The sequence below is a fragment of the Leuciscus leuciscus genome (genome assembly GCF_965113295.1).
Source record: "Leuciscus leuciscus genome assembly, chromosome: 8".
NCBI lineage: Eukaryota > Metazoa > Chordata > Actinopteri > Cypriniformes > Leuciscidae > Leuciscus > Leuciscus leuciscus.
In genome coordinates, this window is record NC_138732.1 from 27,712,476 (window position 1) to 27,735,318 (window position 22,843).

A 22,843-nucleotide genomic window follows, 5' to 3' on the forward strand; every position below is an offset into this window, starting at 1 on the left:
GAGAAACAGCCAATATGCCCTGTCATTCTCTAAATTGGGAGTGAGATGGATGGCTGTTTATATGGGGTTTGTTTGTTAATGTAAGAGTGTGCATGTGTCCATGATCCACCGTACATACTGTATGTTCTGTATTAAAGCTACGGTTTGTTTATTAAGCACTGTGACAAAACAAAGAAGCAGACCAAGCATGCTTCTTGACAGCAGAGTGTGTCAAAGAGAGGCGGATGGGTGTATCAACACACTATAGGCAAACTCAACCCATTTCCCACCCCAGGGGCTGGTAGAGCAATGGGTTCTGTGGGCCACTGAGACCACACACACACAAACCTCTGCACAGCAGACCGTAGATTACATCAACACTCACTCTCACCAACTGCCTCCTGTTGTGACTAATTGTTTGCTGTGAGCATCTGAAAGGCATTATGTGGCATTTTTGCATTTTTATTTTATTTTCAATTCAGATTTGTATATATATATATATATATATATATATATATATATATATATCTGATAGAAGAAAGTCACTTCAGAGGTTAATTCTGTAGGCTTTGTGTTATGTGTTGTTTTATATTGAAATCAACCAATCAACCATAAACCAATCAACTAATCATCCAATCAATCAATCAATCAAACAATCAATCAATCAATCAATCCAGCGTTGATGAGCATAAGAGACATACAAATATCGTATAGATCCCCAAATTTTGAATGGTATTCCAACTCCTCTACCTCATATCTCTGCTGAAAAGATCAGTATAAGTTCCAATCCCCACCAATTCCCAGCATGGTATGTGCTTGTATACCCTCTAGACTTCTGACATTTATCGATTATCAGCCATAACAAAAAATAATTATCATCTTCTTGCTATCAGCCATAATTTGACCAATGTCAATTTACTTCCACCATTATTCTTCAAATCCACCCCAACTGGAGCTCAAAGAAAATTAATTTTCCAACCTGGTAATTACAACATTGTGGTGGCATTCATGTGCACTCATCTTGTAAATGTGATTATTCTGTGATGACTTAAAGGCAGCATTTGTTCACACACATATAGTGAACCTTCTTCAGACGTGTTACCACTCTTCAACACATCCCTCTCACTCAAGCATCTGCAAGGAGGAGCTGAAAAAAGTTACCGCTAGCGCCTCTAGACAACAATCTGGCTATGAGCCTTCACCATTATCACAGCCGTCTGTTTAGTGTTGGGTGTTTTGTTCTGATGAGTGTTTCACTCGCATGTTTACCTCAGGGATGTGTTTGTATAACAGGTTGAAAGATTCAGAGTTTGAGTTTTAAAAGCTATGAAAGTATTTGCTGTGCTTGACCGTTCTCTGTTAGCCTCAGATTTATTCTGACCAAGACTCAGCCCACAGACCACCAACAGACCATCACTGACCATCTGATGCAAGTGTTCACAGGTTCTTATCAGTCTGCCGGACACAAAGTCTTATTCACAAGTTTCCCAACTGTTAGAATGAGCATTTCTAATGAAGAACCTGTTGAACAGTTGGGACAAAGTTAGAAGTGTCAAATCTTTTAAAGATTTGCCAAAGTTTTGTTTAGAGATGACAGCGAGATGTCCTTAAACACATTTGTTGTTCGGATTAATTCCCAAGATATATCCTTTAGCTTACGAACTTTTACAATCGATGTTAAACATCCTTTGTTGTACACTTCCTGATTTGCTAATGCTGCAGAATCATTGTCGGATCCTCTAATTCACACAAAATCGTCAACCCGTGAAATAGTTGTTTTCTCATGAGATCTGGTTACCTGTTGGCACAAAACGATGTTGAATCTAATTCAATTTGGGAATTAACTCAGAAATACCAAGGCCTATTGTATACTATGCCTTATTGTTGTCTACTGCCACATTAACATCAGTGTTGTATTCGAGGACCGCAAGCCAGTTGCATAAACTTAGCCACTATGTTAAGACTGTGTCTTAAGAACTAGTTTGACTAACTAGCAGTTAACCAAGGGGCAATCAGTCTTACTTTTCCAATTTAAATTAGACCGATCTACCTCTTAATGTTACTTGGTCTTGAATCAGACTCAGACTAGTCAGGTGTCAACCTGGACTCAGACTCAAATGTGCTATGGCCGGCTGCATAACCTGCTTAGACCAGTCTTAAAAGTTAGTCTTTTTTTTTTTTCTTCAAGACTGATCCCAACTATTTCCCGAGTTAGGATCAGTCTTGAAGAAAAAAAAAAAAGACTAACTTTTAAGACTGGTCTAAGCAGGTTATGCAACCGGCCATAGCACATTTGAGTCTGAGTCCAGGTTGACACCTGACTAGTCTGAGTCTGATTCAAGACCAAGACCAAGACCTGAAGAGGGTTAGAGTCCAATGCTCCCGAGTTCATGATAAGACCAAGAATATGAAACTATTCTCTTGGATTCAGACTTGTAGTAGACTAGTACGACTACTTATCATTATCAGTTGTGATATAATACACTGTTTTTAATATACAATATAATATACATTTTGTTACAGTCTCATGAACAGTAATTGATGACCAAATTCTGCTCTACCAAATGCCAATGCCAAAACATCAAATACTTCACCCATAACCTCACATTACACTGGGAGTTCAAATTCACAAACCACTTTATGGATTTATGGAATTTATGACTTCATGCCCATAGCATGTTTCTTAACCTCACATCAATCCATATGAAGTGAAAGAGCTTGCACTGGTGCGGTAGGCTGTTAGTGCCCCCTCCTCGTCCTTACTCATGGCTGCCAGGATACCCTTATCTCCATCCACAGAGCCTGTGCTATCTGCATCCCCCACCATGGCCCGCTACGGTTACGCCAGATCGGTGGGGCCGCAGACTCCAGCTCACGAAGCGGAGAAGGACCTGGCATTCCTGTAAAGCTCAGATACCATTCAGGTCCCTCATTCAGGAAGGCTGCCACAGGAAACAGGCCCTCACCCGAAACCGAGAGGCCCACCACAGTCAAAGGCATCCATGTATACGTCAACACGCTGCCAATACAATCAAGGCAGGGTCTTAATAAAATGTGTTTCGTCAATGATTGTGACATCATATTGGCATACTTACAACATAACTGTCATTGTTGCACTTATGAAATCACTTTCTGATGTCATGCAATTTGCAAACAACATAGACTCACACTCCGATATCTGACGGAGCAGTTTTAATCTGGTTTCTATTTGATTTGTGTCAGAAAAATCACAATAGGCCACTAAAGTCATGAGCTAGTCTCCAGTTTCTTGTATACAAGCTATTGAGAATCTTTCACATGAGCCCGATATATCAATTAGGCCGTACTTCTTACTAAGCAAATGTTGTCTTTGTTAATGCTCTAGGGTGGGCAGTAACACATTTGCAGTTTCATATCGATTTCCATGTTTTCTGGATTGTTGGGCATCAGTCAACAACTGCTGACTGTGTCTAATATGACCTTAATGAGAATGTACAATGTTAATTGGTAGCATAAGTGTAGTTCGGCCTGATCAATATTATCGAGAACCAGCACACACACACGCATTGCTTTTGGTATAGTTGACACTTCCTCTAAAGATTTCTTTGTTCAGATAGCATGAGTCTGTTGTTTGTTTCCTCTCTCTCAGCCATTCCTGCCAATATTTTTGTTCTTTTTTTGCTTGCTTGTTCTATGGATTTGTGTGTAATGACTATAAAACAACGGACAATTAAACTTACATTTTGAAGGGGGATCAACTCAATGTTTCCAATAAAATGCATTCGAATTTACCATTTCAACAGTTATCTTCACTCTGAGAACGTTTGCAGTGCAAGATACCGTCAATAAGTAAACTCATTTGGAGGAACAGATCCCCTAAGGTAAAACTAGATGTCTTGACATCTTCACAAGTAAGTTCTCAGCCACAGCTTCACATTCGGATCAATGTTCTTAAAGCAACTATACTATACAGAGAACTGACTCAGTACCCGAGGGTTGTGTCCTCGGTCAAGTCAGTTTTAATATGCAGTCAACACAGCCATGACCAGAAATATGGCTGTTCTGCAGTTTAATTTATAACTTGTTTCTTTGTTCTTTATTTTATTACTGTTTTGTTGGATAATTACTTGAAAAACCCGAGGCAATGTTTGATGTTTGAAAAGGGTGCATTCCATTGTTTTAATTGAATTTGTTAATATTAAAATTTAACCTTTTAAATAAAGGAAAATATTCAATAGAACATTGAATCTTTTTGTTCATCTCTGTCCTTGCATTCGAGTTTCTTTATCTTACCTTTTATTTTGCTCATGGGTGATTGTAAAACAATATTCTCTGGAACAATATGTTTTGAAGGAAGTAAGGGTACATACATTTCAATTAAGTTGATGTTTCTCTTCAGTGTTTGTCTTCACATTTACAACTAGCATTCTTCAAAAGTGAATGGAAAAAAAGGTAAACTGTAAAAATAATACAAAAAAGAATCTTTAATAAATGTTTTTTTTTTTGCTTTCTGCTAGTATAATGATAATTTAAGTGTCATATTTTCCATATCCATATTTTTTAAATGTACAACAACTTTTACAGTTTATAAAGGTGGTCCCTTGCAATGGGATCTTTTTTTAAAGTCTCAACATTGAACTGACTTCAGCTGAACAATGACACTGGTTTCTTTTAGAATAATCAAATAAACTCTGTTTGCATCATTGAACCATTTCCCTGTTATCACTGTAAAAATCTGTATTGTATAAAGCGCTATATAAATAAAGGTGACTTGACTTGAAAACCCCTGTGATAGCATATTGGTTTTTGAAATATTACATTTTAGATTTACTATTATTATTGTCAATAATCATAATAACTTCCCATTTTCAGTCTCCAGCACAATAGCCCTTGAACAAAAAAGTTCCCCAGTAAACTCTGTAACGTTCCGCAGGCTTTCCAGAATGTTCATAATCTGTTGAATGCCACAGACAAGAAAGCACAGAGAAAGTTCTCCAGCTTCAGATAAAACCAAGGTTACCCAAATACTTTTAGTAATGATATTTTTTCCTCCTTTTGTGCTGACCAAATGAGCTTCTGTCTCTTTATAAGAATGGTGTTTTGAGGTAATGAGATTTATGAATTGTGTAGCCATTTGCTTTTTTCATTTCTTTTTTTTTCATCTGTGCTCGTTTCATTTAGAAGCCAGTGTGGATAGTAATTATAGTTTACATTATTACGATCCCCCATCACTCCTCCGCACTCTTTTTGTGGTTAACTGCTTTTGATAACAAATGAATTAATGAAGCTTTACAGGACAGTTGAAGTGGATCAGCAAGTGTAGGAGAGAAAGAGGTGGAAATGGAGAGAATGGCACAGAGCGAGAGAGAAGTTGGCAGATTACGACTTAATGGTGGCAGAATAATGGTAATTTCGCCACACTCTCCTCTCTCTCGGACTGTGCTAATGGCTTCATTAACACTTCCACTATCCAGCGGTCCACAGAGGACAATGTCACATCCATCTTTGTCACATCACAATAAACCGGCTAAACACAACTGGCCTATCAGTCCAGGTGCTGAAGGAGGCAAGAAATGAACAGAAGAAAATCAATAGTGAAATATCAATGTGGGTAAAGCTGCAAACATGGAAGTCAAGCAGGTCCCCGCAAACAGAGAAAGTGCCGGATTGATCTCTAACAGGTATGTTGCTCACACTTTGGGTAATAACTCAATGCCATGGCGGAGGGGGAACAGCACGCTGGGAAAAACAGCAACGTGCCATAAATCACAGGAGCCGGGCTGTATTGCCGTCAGCGGCGAATTGATGACGTTTTCCTCTGCCATCTAGATCATTCCTCTGTTGACTTCGGAAGCTTCCTGTGTCTGCTGCTTTACGGGGCATTTTAACATCAGGTCCCCGCGGTGCTTCTGTAACTAAAAGGGTTGAATTTCCAGGCGGCGAGAGGACGCGTAAAGCCCACAGGGTGCGCGACTACAGAAACCCTTGGGGAATTATCATAACATGGAGTCAAAGAGTTAATGTAGCACTAATGCTATCCCTTTGCTTTTCCAAGCAATTCAGTTAAACAACCTAATTGGGGGGAAAAGCTTAGATAATTATTGAAGCAAACTATTAGAATCACTTAGGCAACAATTATTACTGTTGCTCCTACATATGGTTAAAGATTCGAAAAAACTGAAATGCTAAATAATAAAATTTACTGCATAACTATTTTATATTTACAATAATAACGATTATATATTTAAAGTATAACTTAGGTTTAAAGTATGCTTTTACATTTATTATTTTATATATTTTAAATGATATCAAAATTAAATTAAACAACTTTTATACAGTTTCATCAAATGTTTCATTACAATTTTATAATTGCCTATATTTACAATGATTAATTATCTAGTTATTATGATTTTAAAAGACATAAACAAGTTTGTAATTAAACTCCAAGGTAACCATAAATTCATTAACACTTTTACTGGGAAATGATGGCATACATGGAAAAAATATTAATGATATATATTTCTATACCCATTGTTATTGATGCAACCAAGACCATCTTGCATTTTCAACAAAAACTCATCTATGTTAGCCATTTATAGTTATTATTATTATTATTATTATTATATAAAAAATAAAAAAAATAAAAAGATTTTGCAACCAAATTTCACAAGAAAACCGAACGGCAGTGATGTACTAAAAATGGAAATGTTTTTCCTTAGCGTTTTTTGTGTACAGACGACAACGTTGTCAAAACTTTAGTTAATTCGCCCTAAACTCTCTCACACAAAGAATGGACTGACAAATCATGTCTAGAGACTAGAATGTCACAGAGACAACAGCAAAACAATTGATCCACACAATTGATCATCTTGCAAGAGAAAACAAGTTAATTGAAACATAAAACCTGAAGATAAACATAATGAATGAAAGCAAAGGGCGAGGGGGGGATCCGTGTAAGATTTTGTGTTGCACCTAGGCTAAGTGTTACAGCAAACACATTCCTTGAGAAAATCAGAAATTCCGAAACAACGCCAAAAGCTTCAGCAGGAACAGCACCACCTGCTTTGATTGAATGATTCATGCCAGTGAAGGCTTCTGAGGTGTGAGGAAAACACTGCTATTGCCGTTGTTATTATGCAACAGTCGACCATAGCTCAGCTCTGCGCAACAATAAGGTTGTCAGTACGTCAAACGTGTTCATTGCTGTTTATTTATGCATGAATATGCATTACAATTCTACAGCAGCATCTGACACTCTCCAACCGGAGAATGAAAACGCCTGGTACTCAAAGCCATCACACAGACGTAGAGAAACATTATGTTTGAAGCTCTTGATGGAATAATAGACTTCTATAAATGTCTCCTATAAGACGTCCTGTCTAATCTATAAGCTGACTGAAATAATAGAGCTATTTTTCCACATTCACAGTGATATGAAGTGTGATGTGAAAGATTTTTTTATAAAGAGGATGCAATCATTAACGTACAACACATATGGTGAAGCACTTTGAAAAGTGATTGCTGGAGTGGGACATTGATGTTTTGTTTATGACTGATTGAAAAGTGAAAAGATGCTCCTGAATGAATTTTGAAACCTGAAAAGTGCACTATATATTTATATATTTATATATTTATATATTTATATATTTATATATTTATATTTATTTATTTATTTAAAAAAAAGTATTTTAAGACATAAAATATGAGTTCAAAAGATATTTGCAATCAATGAATGAATTGAACTACTACTACCACCACCACCACCACCACTACTACCACCACCACCACTACTACTACTACTACCACCACCACCACCACCACCACTACTACTACTACTACTACTACTACTACTACCACCACTACTACTATTACTACCACCACCACCACCACCACTACTATACTACCACCACCACCACCACCACCACCACCACCACTACTACTACCACCACCACCACTACTACTACTACTACTACTACTACCACCACCACCACCACTACTACTACTATACTACCACCACCACCACCACCACCACCACTACTATACTACTACTACTATTACTTATATTATGTATTGTTTATTTATACTTTATCATTTAATATTATTATTATTAGTTGTAATAGGAATAGTAGGAGTAGTAGTGGTGGTGGTAGTAGGAGAGGGAATAGTAGTGTAGTAAAATCAAAATAACATTAATAATAATACAAATGATAAATAATAATAATAATAATAATAATAATAATTATTATTAGTAGTAGTAGTAGTAGTAGTAGTAGTAGTAATAGTAAAATAATAATAATAAATATTATTAGTAGTAACAGAAGTAGTATAGTAGAAGTACTACTACTACTACTACTACTACTAATAATAATAATAATAATAATTATTATTATTATTATTATTATTAGTGGTGGTGGTGGTGGTAGTAGTAATAGTAGTACTAGTAGTAATATTAATAACTTATTATTATTAGTAGTAGTAGTAATAGTAGTAGTGTTGTGTATTTATAATAATGCTAATAATAATAACAAAATAATAATAATAGTATAAGAATTATTATTAGTAGTAGTAGTGTTATAATAATAATACTATATTAGTAGTTTAATAAAATAATAAATATATAATAAATAATATAATAAATAATATTTATTATAATAATAATAAGATAAATATTATTATTATTTTACAACTTTACTACTACTACTACTACTACTACTACTACTAATAATAATAATAATAATAATGATGTAAGAAAAGTTATAGTTTCCTGCAAAACTAAATTCCAAGTATTTAAGCAGTAGCCTTCAAATCAAAAGGCTTTTAAGGTCCTGAGAAACATTCAAGTCAAGTGTCCTTTTACTGGTAGTCTACCTTCTCTCATCACCTTCAAAGCAAGATGTCCACCTCAATCTAGCATCACATTGTAAACGCACTTCCCTCCAGTACTTTCTCTCCTCCGGTGAGATTATAGTCTCAATGCATCTGTGCTCTTTTGTTACTCACAGCTCTTAACAGCTCTATGAGTTTCTCACAGGGAGATAGTCTTCCATTTAAAGCATTTTGGCTTCAATTCATTTTCTTATCTCAGCTTTTCTCTCCTTCTCTGATAAAGATGTGTGTTCCTTTCCGATCTTTATCAAACAATAAAAGCCAGGGGGACTTTCAGAGCACTGGAGCAGCAAGAATGGCAACACTGTTGCTAGTTTTTTCAGACACTTTTAGCTCAATGTGAATGAGACACGTTTAATGGGACAAATTAGCATGTGCTGTGAAAATAGGCGGACAGTTGGATGTGAATGACGGAGCTCTGTGTGATTGTGATATTTGGCAGGCGTGTCATGCTCTTTAGCAGTTCTGTAGCTCCCAATAAACAAGGTGAGATACATTTGTACACGCTGAAGCCAAACACCGGGCGAATCTCAGAATCTCAGCATCAGCACACGGTCATACCTCGACACCAACTCACTAATTCTCATGCTTTTCTCTCTCGCAGAATCGTCACGGCCACAAATAAAAAATGAAAAAAAAAAAAAATGGAAAAAAATGGGAAAAAATGGGGAAAAAAAAATAAATAAAAAAAAATAAAAAAAAATGAAATAAATAAATAAATAAATAAATAAATAAATAAATAAATAATAATAATAATAATAATAAAATAAATGAATGAATGAATGAATGAATAAATAAAATTGATTTACTTTCAGTCAAAGCAAAGATGTAGTAAAAAAATGTGTTTGTCTAAAACGCTAAGGCAAAAAATCAGGTTGCAGATTTTGCAGTATTTGTATTTAAAAAAAAAAATTTTAATTCTGTCATCATCTACCTACCCTGTATTGCTCGAAAACGATTTCACTTTCCTCCCCATACCACAAAAAAGGCTTATAATCAAAATGTCAAAAATTGCTCTTCCATACAATGAAAATGCATGCGGTGCAGGGATGATGACAAAACCCAGAAGACTCATTTGCCGCTGGTTTTTCCTATGGGGTTTTATAATGTTTTTTTGTTGTTTTTTTTATGAATAAAATAAAGCCTGTGGTAAACATAACTTGACGATACTTTGACGTTTTGTTCTACGACGTAAATTACGCACACTCGTACCGAAAACGTACATTTTTGAACCAGTTATGTTTCTTTTTGAAAACGTATGTTTCTAATAAGTAACTATATCAGACAGTTTATGTACAGTAACACTTATGTTTTTTGTTTGTTTTTTTTCGCTCTCACGCTAAAATTAGTTTAGTAAATCTGGCCCATTAGAAGCCTAGATCACATCAAATGAATTAAGGAAACCGATATGTAAAAACAACAAAACCTGCTGTCCCAGAATGCAGCAGTACAGCTGAATCTAGCATGTGAAAACATCTCTAGAATCAGATTCATGCAACAAGAATATTATCTGAGCAATATTCAATCTAGCTTTGTCACAGTCCTTTGGCAAAATGCCCACACAAAGAGCAATGCTTGATTATGCAACTGGAAAATCACATGTAAAGTTAAGCATCCGGCACATATCCGAGTGAATCCTGACGGGAGATTCCACACCATGAGCCGCGGTGTTCGATTCTCAGGAATTAAGCTTCGTTATCTCCCAATTTGCACGACTCAATAAGCAGTGAGCGCATCTCTCACTTTCTGAAAGAAGAAACATACAAATATTGTTCAATCGAGACATCCATTAATATTAGGGCTCTAAAAAGAATTTGCAATTTCCTTTGGCTTAGACCAAGCCAACAGCAAAAGGTCAGTAAAAGACAAACTGATTCATCTCTCCGAAAGAAATGAGACGCTCTATAACAGATGCCTTCGTGGCTCTATTGAATCATCATATTTGTCATAGAGTGATTTCAATGGAAGCAGTGACCTTTGGGGTAGTGGAGTAAATTGCTTCGTGGCATAAAGGTAAGCTGGAAGCTTGAAGCGTGAAGCTTGATTAACCTGGAGATCTTTAGACGGAATCCAACCAATCGGGAAGCGACGGAAGAAATCAAGAAAGACATTCATTAGGATCTGCTGGTGTGGTTTCATTGCACACATGATTCATTTGGTGCGAACAGGGCGACTTTGATGTCTCTTATTAAATATCAGAAGCAGTCCGAAAGAAGTCGTGTTCAACATCCACAACCAGCAGTTTATTTCTGTTAGCTCTGATGGAAGTAGAAGATATAGCCAACCGTTCTAAAGTTCAGTAAGGGTCAATAAGATATTTTGGAAAGAAATGAATACTTGTATTCTGCAAGGATGCATTCAATTAATAGTGACAGTAAAGACTTTTATAGTGTTAAAAAATGTTTTTTTGAATGAATGAATGAATGAATGAATGAATGAATGAATGAATGAATGAATGAATGCTGTTCTTGTGAACTTTCTATTCTTCAAAGAATAATGACAAAAAAGAATTATGGTTTTCAAAAAAAGAAGAAGCAAATCATCATATTAGAGTGATTTCTGAAGGATCATGTGACACTGAAGACTGGAGTAATGATGCTGAAAATTCAGCTTTGCATCACATGAATAAATTACATTTTAAAATATATTCACATAGAAATCAGTTCTTTTGAACTGTAATATTTCCACTGCATTTTATATGGCATGAAATGAGCCATGAAATGACATGAAATGACACTTCTTTCAAAAAAACAGTAGTGGACATATTTGAAATTTAGTCTTTTTCTTCTAGGAAAACAAACCAAAAATATTGATGACTCATCCTGCACTTAGGGATGTATCCAAAGTAGTTTGTCGAATCAAATTATTATTTTTAAGTACCAAATTTATACCTTTATTCGGCTATAGAAGGTCTTTGATTTATAATTTAAAAAAATTACATATAATTTAAGCTTTTATTAATGTGCGCCTTTAAATTGCTTAATTAATTAACCATTATGTAAGTAGCCTTGCATTTTTCATCAATGACTAAATCAATCTTTGGCAGCCTTGGCCGAAATCATATTCCGTTCATGTTTTGTTTGCTTTTTATGCACCATTGATGTTTGAGTCAAAGCAGTTTTGGCTCACGTGTTGATGCTGTCTAAATGAAATGGTCAAGGCTAATTGAAGCAGATATTTAAAGCATTTGAATTCACAGGGCCATTACCACAGCCCTTATTGGCTCTATTGTAATTAGTGCTCAGTTAATAACTTCTCTAGAGCGGGACAGCCGTAGGGCAGAGACTCAGCTAAGAGACCCTAAGAGGGTCCCTGTTAGAGACAGCCTTTCAACGCCGGTCCTCGGGCCACTTGAACTGTGTTAGCCTGACTGGCATTAAGATGCATGAGCACCGTGAATCAAGGTAACGTAGCACCTGTTGGTTCGTCTCGATTTAGTTTTATTCTTATATTTAGTTTGAAATGGGCTATTTGATCATGATTTCAACTAGGTAAACAAGGGAAATAAAATAGTTTGACGCCCAGAACAATAGTTATAATAGTTAATCACCCAGAACACCCATGCAACGGCTAAGAAAAGGGCTAAAAGCAACAAGAACACTTTAGCAACCGCACAGCATAGTTAATCACCATAGTTAATCTGACAAGCAGAGAGTTTCGCACAGGGAAAACACCACTCGCACAAAATGTGTAAAAAAAAATAAAAGGAAAAATAAAAATAAAACTGTTATTGGTTGATTTTCATCAATTTATCAGTTCATCGCTGCCCATAAATCCTTGTTTATTTCAGCAGAAAAGTAATTTCAGAGGTGGAGATATGCATTATTTATTATTCTAACTATACAATTTTTAATTAGGGCTGCATGATTTGGGAAAAGATATTTTTTTTCTGATAAAAAATTGTGATTGCAATTTAAAATATGTTTAACAATTGTCCAAACATTTTGTGCGTATACATCAATGTGACTACTAATAATAATACTAATTATATATTGGTATTATTATTATTTTAATAATAATAATTAAAATAATAATAATAATAATAATAACAATTATTAATTATTATTATGATTATTGATGTTGTTGTTGTTATTAAATAAAACATTTAGAAATAGTAAATATTACTGTAATATTCACTGTAAAATAAAAATGTAGCATTTAAAAATACATAACAATAACAATGATAATAATATTATTAATTATTATTATTATTATTATTATTATTATCCTCATTATTGTTGTTGTTGATGTTACTAATTCAAATATTTTAAAAACAGGAAAGATAACTGTAATATTTCAATGTGAAATAAAACAATTGCATAAATGAATAAAAAAATTAACAGTACAACTGTAAAATTACAATACTAATATTTATGGCAGTCAAACGATAAACCCTCTAGATTTAGATTTTAAAGGAAAACCAGAGGGAGCCTCATATATTTATTTCATTAAATCACAGTCTTTGGGATATAATAATAATCGTACTAAGCCATATCATGATTTATTAAATTTTTTTCATAATAATTATCATTAATTGTTTATTATTTATTTTTCTTCAGAATAATCTGCATAAGACATTCACGAAAAAAAAAGTGAATCAAGTTAAAACTGGTTTGCTGTCTACATCACCTTGTATGTACTAGACTTAACATATATTCGTGTCTATATGTCTTTACTTCAGGAACTACTCAAATTCGCAGTTCTACCGACTGTCGTCCCGTCAGAGGAACTTGTTAATTGCGTGCCGAACCCGAAGCCAGAACGGTGGCAACCCGTCACCTTTTGTCTCTCCCATACAACCTGACTGCCGTGCAAACCTTGCTGCTTTATCATGCCACAGCATTTGGCTTTCTTCTTGCAGGTGGCAAAATGAGACCACGGGCACTGTGCTTGGCAGCCTGCTCTCACTAACATCAAGCCAACCGCCGAGCCTCCGCGCTTGTGTGGCGGCCGCAGAGATGTGCCGGGCACAGCCTGGCTTGGCTTGCCTTTTCAAGCCGGGCACAAATGAGATTGGCACCGTACGCGGCTCCTCGAGCGAGCCGTGTGATATATAGTCCCAGCTGTGGTCAAGGTGGAAGCGGGAAGGCGAGGGAAGCTGGGAAATGTGGTAGATCTGTGCCACGACCATGGAGAATGTTCAATCCCTGTGACTAAACAGCATGAGAGCAAAGAGAAACGGCACACAATGTGCCAAAAAGTGGACACGACACACACACACACACACACATACCACAGTAAACTAAGAAAAAGTGTTGTTTCACAGCATAACAGAACATGTTGTTTGCCACAGTCTGAGTGCCCTACTTTCTGAACTTAACTAAATAAATGGTTCATTATGGAGGAGAGAACTTGGTTTGGCAATGCAAGTTGTCTTTTTGTTTGCTACCATGTATTTTCTCATAGTTTGTATTTCATTTCACTGGTTTTAAGAATTCAGCCAACATTTAGAAAGTATGTGATAAGGATTCACTGCATCATCCAATTCCAGCAATAAACCATTTCAATAAATGTAAGTTAGTATCTTGCAAAACACATATCTACATATTCTAGATTACTCAAGATAATAAGTGCAACATATAATTGTATAAAAACTACTACAGATCCATCTCAAATTATCCAAGTAAAGTACAAAACAAATATTTATTTGTTTTCATGTTGCACTTACAGACTGGATTCATTTTTATCTGTTTAGTTTTGTCAGCTATGAAAAGTGCCAGAAATACTTTGTCAGTGTTTATCTTGTAGGCATTGATATAAAACCTGATATTTGGGACACAAGTAGTGTGTTCGGCACTCAAAACATACCCTGATGATGTCACAGTAATATTTACATTCTAGGTGCTTAGTGGTCTTCTTTATTACATATATTTCCACAGTAAATTGTGATTTATCTCATCTTACTTACTTTCTAAATAGCTGTAATTACAGCGAATAGTTTGTTGCATGTTTATCTACACTGTTAGACTTTTCTGTAATTTCTACAGTTATTTACTTTAAATCCCCCAGTATTATACTGCTATTTCTCTTTACAGTAAATAACTGTGATTCCAATTGCATCATGGGAATTTTCTGTGACGTCTAACACCACATACAGAGACTTACTGTATTTTTTAAATTTGCTGTATACTACTGTATTTGACGTAACTGCCTCTCTGGCTGGCACCATTCCACCGTGCTTTTTATTTCCTAATTTTTGCCTTACACCACGTGTCTACAACGCTATAATAGCCAGAGGCTGTCTATATTGGACACATTGAAGCGACCGGACCTTTAAATGCAAACCTGTTTTTCCCTTGTAAGAACTAGTGCGAGCGCTTGGACTCGTATCGGACTACGTCTGAAATATAACGGCCGCGGCGCATCACTACACTGTCTGGGATTTGTCGTGTCGCGTCAGACAGACATCCAGTGTAGGTAATGGGGTCTGTCTTTTGTTGGATCGCGACGTTCGTGTCTGGCCCGGGGAAGAGACGGAATTCACTTCACCGAGAGAGAGAGATCAGCAAGCAAGGTAAAAAAAAACAACAACAAAAAAAACATTCTGTGTATGTTGACAGGATTGTGCCCAGTTTAACGTATGTTATAACGTTAACGTTAGCCTAACGTTACTCGTCGTCAACATGGCGGTAACGAACTTTACCATGGTAAACTGAGCTAACGTTTCATTTTACACACTTTGTTAGATTATTGAATTGTCGAGTTAAAATATGCCAACGAGCAACGCGTTTACATTAACAATAAATGTGAATAAACTAATGTGAAATTCTGTTTATATCTTAATGTTGGCCTACTGATGAGAACCTTTATAGTTTTAGCATTAGTTTGCAAACTATACCATATTATAGTTTTTTTTTTTTTTTTATGGAATTTAATATTTACTTCCATTTTTGTGTTTAAAGGCAACTGCAACAAAGCGCCAATTCGCGCCAGTGACTTAGCAAGATTCCAGAGGTAGGCCAGCCCATTTGTGATATATTTTGAAAAGTTTGCTGAAATGATTAGCATACACTATGTGAAAATTGCTTTTGAGCCAGTGCAGACTAGGTAGCTAACAATATCTTATAAAATCTCTATAAAATTGGCTAACTTTATATCAAATAAGTGACCTTTGCATTATGTCTAACTTTATTACACAGCAAATTAACCAATCAGAAGATGGACCATTGTCTTTGTTCAGTCTCACCAGATTAAATGTATCCAGGTAAGCACTGCAGTAAAACTCTCACTAAGACCAAATCTAGCATTCTAAACTTAAGTTTATATTTTTGCATTATTTTTATATTTTATTAGCCAGCGACTCTACCATTGCAGTTCCACCTGACTAGGAAGGTCCTAATATCAGCGCACAGGTGGGTTAACTACTGTAGGAAGGAGAACGATCATCACACAGTGATTTCTTGCATGTATCTTACTGTGTATTTGTCTCAAACAGGTACTCCTTCACTGCAGACAAGCTGAAATGGGCTAAAATCATCTATTTCAGTCGTTCAACTTCTTTCTATGCATCTCAGCATTTTTGGACAGAATTTAGGATTTGTAAGTATTAAAATTTAATCTGGCATAATTTAATTGAGTTCTTTTGTATGCTATTTATTGACAAAAGCTGTTTACAAATATATATTCTTAAGTTTTTGTGAAAATAATAATAAAAATTAACAAAAAAGGAGGTTAAAAATAATGTGACACTAATACTCTCTCTCTCTCTCTCTCTCTCTCTCTCTCTCTCTCATATAGTGTTGGAACCGGGATCTCCTCTGAAGGACTGAGTACATTTGTGTTTGTGGGCACGCATGCAGACCAGGGAACACTCTGATGTTGTCAATCAAGTTCTGAACAGGAACCAATCTTTGGAGAAGTTCATTTATTCACAAAGGTGGACAAAAACATTGTGTTGGCTTTTTAAAGATTATTTTGATGATGACTTTTACTCCTATGCTGTAGAAAAGATGGAGTAGACAGTCAGACATTGATAATAATAATAAATGTTTCTTGAGCATCAAAGAGACTTCTTTCAAAAACATTACGCCACTTAAATACTTCTTTTGGCCACCAGTGTACATGAATCCAACACATTTTTGGAAATAAGTGAAATTATTTTTAAGGTGGGGTTATGTGTCTTGTATTGTGAAAAGAACTGTGTTTTGTCCTGTTTTGGACATTTCCTTTTTGAATGCTTAAAAATGTATTTATATTCTGCAGTTTTATGAATGTAATGGTTGATATTTCATTATAATACTTGTATAAGCTAAACAACCAATGACTCTACATTCATTTAGTCAAATGCTAATGTTTTGTTTATGATTTTATGTATGTTTTCAAAAATGTTTGCAGTGAAGGACAGCACATAATGTGTTAATTTAACACGTTTACACATCTTTGTGCTAACCTCTCTGACATATTTACTTTGTTAAAATCATTAACACAATGAATGAGTTAAAATTAACACAAAAAATGTTGTCTCTAAACTTACCCATTAATGTGTAAAAATTTCACACATCATTTCCAGCATTGGCATGTTTATTTTGTGATATATATGAAATGTTTTAAATAAAAAAATGGTATTTTGTGATAACTTTGTCTAATTGGTTTGTATGAAAGTAGTACTTATGTAGGATAAAAATAAAATTAATCATATATCAAAATTATCAAATCTAATTTATATTTAGTACAAATAAAAATAATTACAGTAGTGTACTGATTAGCTTAGTTTTTACAGTAATGCACTGTACTGATTAGCTTCGTTTTTACAGTAATGCACTGTATTACACAAAACTGAAATACGGTTTGGTACTGTAACTCTTAATTACAGTAACTTACTGGCAACAGTGTTGCCAGTAAGTTACTGTAAAAAACCCTTGAAAAGTCTAACAGTGTACGTCCAAAGCTGGCAACCTAAATGTAACTAAAATGTTAACATTTGTTGGTTACACAGTAAGGGCCGGTTCAAACAGAATGTGTTTTTTCTTTTAAAAAACTCGAGAAGATTTTTTAATTTTGTTTTTAACTTATTTTAACTTGAGCGCCACATTTTTAGAACAGTGTGGGCCAGTTGCAAAAACATAGCAATTTTGTTAAGACAGTGTCTTAAAGTCCCCCTGTGGTGAAAATCGAGTTTTTAATGTTGTTTATATGTCTATGTGGTGTTTTTAAAATGCTTTAAGACAAACCATCTACATATTCATAAGTCGACACCATTGCTGAGTATTTTCTCCTTAAAACTGCAGTGAACCAAAGACAGTCTCTAAAACACGGTTTGAAATCGCTGGTGTTTCTGATGTCACAAACTACCTTGTAACCAATCAGGTCAACGTGTGAACGATGAGTGGATCTCTGAGCTGGTGTGAGTGAGTGAGTGGAGGGCGGAGCTAATTTGCATATTCATAGAACCGCATATACTAAATGAGGCAAGGATGTGGAGTTACATTCAAGCTATTTTATGGCATGAAAAAAAAATTCTAGGAAAAAGCGCTTAAATATGTTATTTTTGTGATCAAAGATGAATTTTAAGGGATAAAATGATTGACTTCAGGGGGACTTGAACTCTTTCGCTGCATTGACAGAAATTTCCGGCTTTCTGTGCTTGCACTGTTATATGGTAGGGGGCGCTATAAGCTACAACGCATCAAGCGATTTAATTAATGTTAGATTAAAATGATTTTTTTATCTAATTAATTACACAATGTGGCGATTAGTTAATCGAATTAAACGCAAATTAATCGCACATCAAATTTGGCTGAGAAATTACCCCCCAAAGATAATTTAAAGTCATTATTGTGTTAAATGAGAAAAGCATCAAATAGACTTAACAAAAAGTAGATTTATTAAAAAGAAATTATTGATTCAGGATAGAACTTATTACACATAAACGTTTAGGCTTCAACGGCCATGAGGGTGAGTAAATGATGACAGAATTTTTAGGTGAACTATACTGTTATTAGTTTTTTATTATTATGATAACATGATTTTTTTTTTTTTTTTATGAAATGATATTCTGAAACTGCCAGTAGGTGGCAGTAAATGTATAAATGAGTAAGTCATTGAGTTGGGTGGGTGCGTTAAATGCGAATTCATTTTAATTTGTTATATTCCCATAACTAATTAATTAAGTTAATGCATTAAATCGACAGCCCTAGTAATTATGCATAATTTACTGTTATTACTAGGAAGTGCATGTAACGTCAACGTGTAACAAGGACACTAAAAAAAGTGGGTTAAACTTTATTTTAAGGTGTAATTGTTACAGTGTAATTATATATTTAAGTACTGAGTTATAATAATGTACTTACTATAGAGTTATAGGATTAGGGTCTGGTTGAGGGTTAGTTGCATGTAATTATGCATAATTTACTGTTATTACTATGGTAAGTACATGTAACATAATGTAAATGGTGATAAAACACTTTGTTCAGTGTGAACTAATAATATTAACATACAAACACATTTAATGGTTTTCTGAATATTGATAGTGACAATGCAAAAGTAATGCCTGAGTTCTCCATAAACAAAAACAAAAAAATCCTGGGAGTCTGAAATTCTGTTAACTTATCATTCAGCAATAGTCCAAGTCTTTGCACATTTTAATACCGGAAAATAAAATTGAGTTATTGGGACAGAAATCCCTGCTGAGAAAGGGCAAATGACAGAGAGAGGAAAAAAAAAGGCACAAGTGAGTCATTGAATAATCCCTCCTGGTGCTACTCTCAGGGCGGCTATAAAGTGCTGCCAAATGAAAAGAAAGTCACAATAAATGGCTGCACCTAATTATGAGGTCTTCTATTACCACTAAAGGTGCAAACCTATAAAATATAGCCATATAAAGTCTAATTAAGCATAGCTCCGGTTCTCTAATCCAAATTCATTGGTTATGACAAATACTTAACTCATACTCTCATAATACAAAACGATTTACCAAATGCACCACACACAGAGAGAGGAGCAATTGTTTTCATAAAATATTCGGAAAAAAACAACACTTCAAAGCCATTTGACTTTTAAAATGAAGAGCCAACATAATTGTAGCAGCCATTCATATCACGGCTGTGTCAGCACAGAAAAGCATGTCCCAATCCACACCGCCTCACTGGCTCCCATGCTTAACCTTTGTCTACAAATAAGGCTCTGCTCTCCATCGAACTCATTTTGCACCTCACTGAATTTTGCACAACCTAATCTGACTTGATTATATCCAACTCGTGTCGAAGCCCAAACCAACATGTGTGAGATCAGATTCAAATCAATATGATATCTCAAGTACAGCCCTGGGCCATCAGATAGGGATACAGGGATATAGGCAAGTATTAAACACAAAGACAGTGAATTATGAGTGCATTATTATTGTATGCTTGCTTCTTAGACATTGATTTATCTCTAGAAAACACAGAACAATCATTCCTCTAAGTATTTAGCCAAATCTACATTTCAAATGCTTTTTTTTTGGTTGGTCGACATATGAACAGCAGTGAAAAATAGTGATACACTGCCTTTAAAACACAGACCATGCAAACTTATCACACAAAAATGGCTTTTTAAATACCCTCATAAATATTCACAGACTTAATGGGTAGCTCAGGGTTATGAATGTGGCAACAAGAGACAAAATTGCCACCACCGCAGAAGTAATAAGCAACTAGCCCGTAGCTGTTCCTGAGAGAGAATAGTTTTAATATCAGCACGGCGCCTATAAAAATAACCTTTAACCTGAAGTTTTGTTGTATATATTTTAGTGACTACAGAAAATAGAGCGATTTGAAGCTCCTTATGAGACAATAGACGGTTTAAGCCAACAAGCCATTGTGCCATCACTTAAGGGATTTCAAACAAGGATTCATAAGTCCCTAGACAAAACACTGACAGCATTTGAATGTCGTTCTGGTGGCTGATTATTACATTTTCATAGATGTAAACAAATGTGCGCCAGTCCTTTTTTAAACACAATTACAGAACTGAATGCCCATGAAGGGACAAAGCAGGACCATTTTCCTTAAAATAAAAATAGTAGCAAAAACATTTGCTCCCCTAACAAGATGACAGCCTAAAAAAATGAATACGTGGCCACTCAAAATCATATCCTACAAATCCCATTGCTGATGATAAAAGCTCAATGATCCCCGATTATGTGCAGGACAGCGAGTAAAAAAACAAAACAAAAACAAACAAACAAAAGAAAGACGATAAAACAGGCGTAAGGTGTTGAAAATGTCAAGCAACTGAGAATCAGCTCAACAAAGGAAAAGACTTGTGTCCTCCAAGACAAAAGCAACTAACCAAACCAACATACATATGTTCGTGTCAATTTGTCAAAGTAGGTCAAGTGATACATGCTCAAATACATCAAGAGGTTGTATTGTTTTATTCTCTGCTACATTGCTTTGTATGGATTCATATCTGCAACTCCTCGGGTTCCTGTACTCTGCCACATGGTGGTGATATAGAGATTGTTCAAAAAAATCAGCAAGGTTTAAGACAAAGAATTATGCTGAAATCATATTGTTGTGGTGGATAAAAGTGCATAAAGACATTAATAACATATAGCCCTAACCAGCTGAGGGCGCTATAGCTGACTGCCGATGATTAAATATGCCAAATTAATATGAAACACTTCTGTTTGCATTATAAAGTTATGGATAAATATGAATCCAACTGCATTACTAGTGAAGGTTTATAGCAAATTGCATTTATATCAGGCTCTCTTACACTTCTGCACAAAGGAATGCATGTTGAAAAGGTCTGAGAATTTTATGAGTGATTGGTTTTATAAGCAATAAATGCAAATGTCTGTATGGTGACACTAACGACAACTGTGTCCATATTAATATAATAAATTGCAGTAGTTAAAATACTAAACAACTGTGTGTAGATGATGCATAAAATATTTAATTTATAAGTAATTACATTTTTATTACTCATTACTTACAATGTAATTACCCAAACATGAACACTAAGATAAAGTGTGACTTAAAGGACTTTTTGACTCACAATAATCTTATCAATTAATAATCTATGATCTAATAATCTGGAAATTTCAGTTTAAAGTAACAGGAAGAAGTGACACAGGCTGCACTTAGTTTCTTTTATGTAGTTTCAATGCATCGACACTCAATTCATCAATACAGAGCTTCTGTAATTAAACTTTGTCCCAATTATCAATCCATCCATAAACACAAGAGCAGTCGGAGACAGCAGAAGTGAGCACTAGCGAGCTGCCTACAAAGACAGCGTTTTTGGACATCATATGTGCGCTTTGCGAATGCGCGTTCGGAACGCGTCTATGATGCCCCCCCAAAAAAACGCTGTCAAGGTAGGTTGCTCACTAGGGTTTGAGACACAGCCGCTACATGCGTCATAATGGGTTTCACTCGTATTTCGGAATGTGACCACGTCAGATCGGAGCGCATGACAAAGACATTTCATTCAATAAACTGAATGAGCATAAACACATAAAGCCCGCAGACGTACCACTGTTGTTCCAGCTCCCAGTCCCTGAAGAAGTCAAACTCGAATAGGTCCATGTTCGGTGTGTTTCAGTGAGGTGCCGGTGGCCTCTGTGTCTGACGCGCGGCGCAGCTCGCACTGCTCGCACTGACTCTCTCCTCTCTCCGCTCAGCGACACGCAGCCCTGCGGAAGGCGGAGTCAGGGCTCGCTGGAGGCGGTCACTCATTCCGAGAAGACCGGCGCAAACACTCTGAACCAGAGCAGCTCCACCTGTGTCCAGCGTGCATCACCTGTGCACACAACAGTCGAGAGGCTTTAATAATGCAAGTTAAAACTGATTCAACCGAAATGTTTTAGCATCCATATTTTGCATAGCCAATCAAAACAGAATGGATAAATATTAGGTTTTGTCCCTTGTGCTGTACAGTAGTTATCTTTGGTCGTATGTATGTCTCTGGTGATTCATAGTGACACTGGTGTTACTGTGTGTGTTTTTTTTTTTTTTTTTGTGTGTGTTTTTTTGTCACATTAAATAAAATGTCACGTGACATGATAATAATTGTA

General features: G+C 35.5%; 1 protein-coding gene and 1 long non-coding RNA gene across 2 annotated transcripts in view; one reads left to right on the forward strand and one right to left on the reverse strand.

Moving 5' to 3' along the window:
- Positions 1–22,560, reverse strand: part of aff2 (AF4/FMR2 family, member 2) — a 227,105-nt gene extending 204,545 nt beyond the window's left edge. The window contains exon 1 of the mRNA XM_082178263.1: positions 22,303–22,560. Coding sequence (XP_082034389.1) covers positions 22,303–22,355 — 53 coding nt within the window. The 5' untranslated portion in view covers positions 22,356–22,560. The remainder of the gene's footprint in view (positions 1–22,302) is intronic.
- Positions 16,009–17,291, forward strand: LOC309505145. The gene is made up of 3 exons (XR_014208325.1): positions 16,009–16,196; positions 16,280–16,383; positions 16,582–17,291. It is a non-coding gene; the product is annotated as an uncharacterized lncRNA (long non-coding RNA).
- Positions 22,561–22,843: the final 283 nt, after the last annotated feature.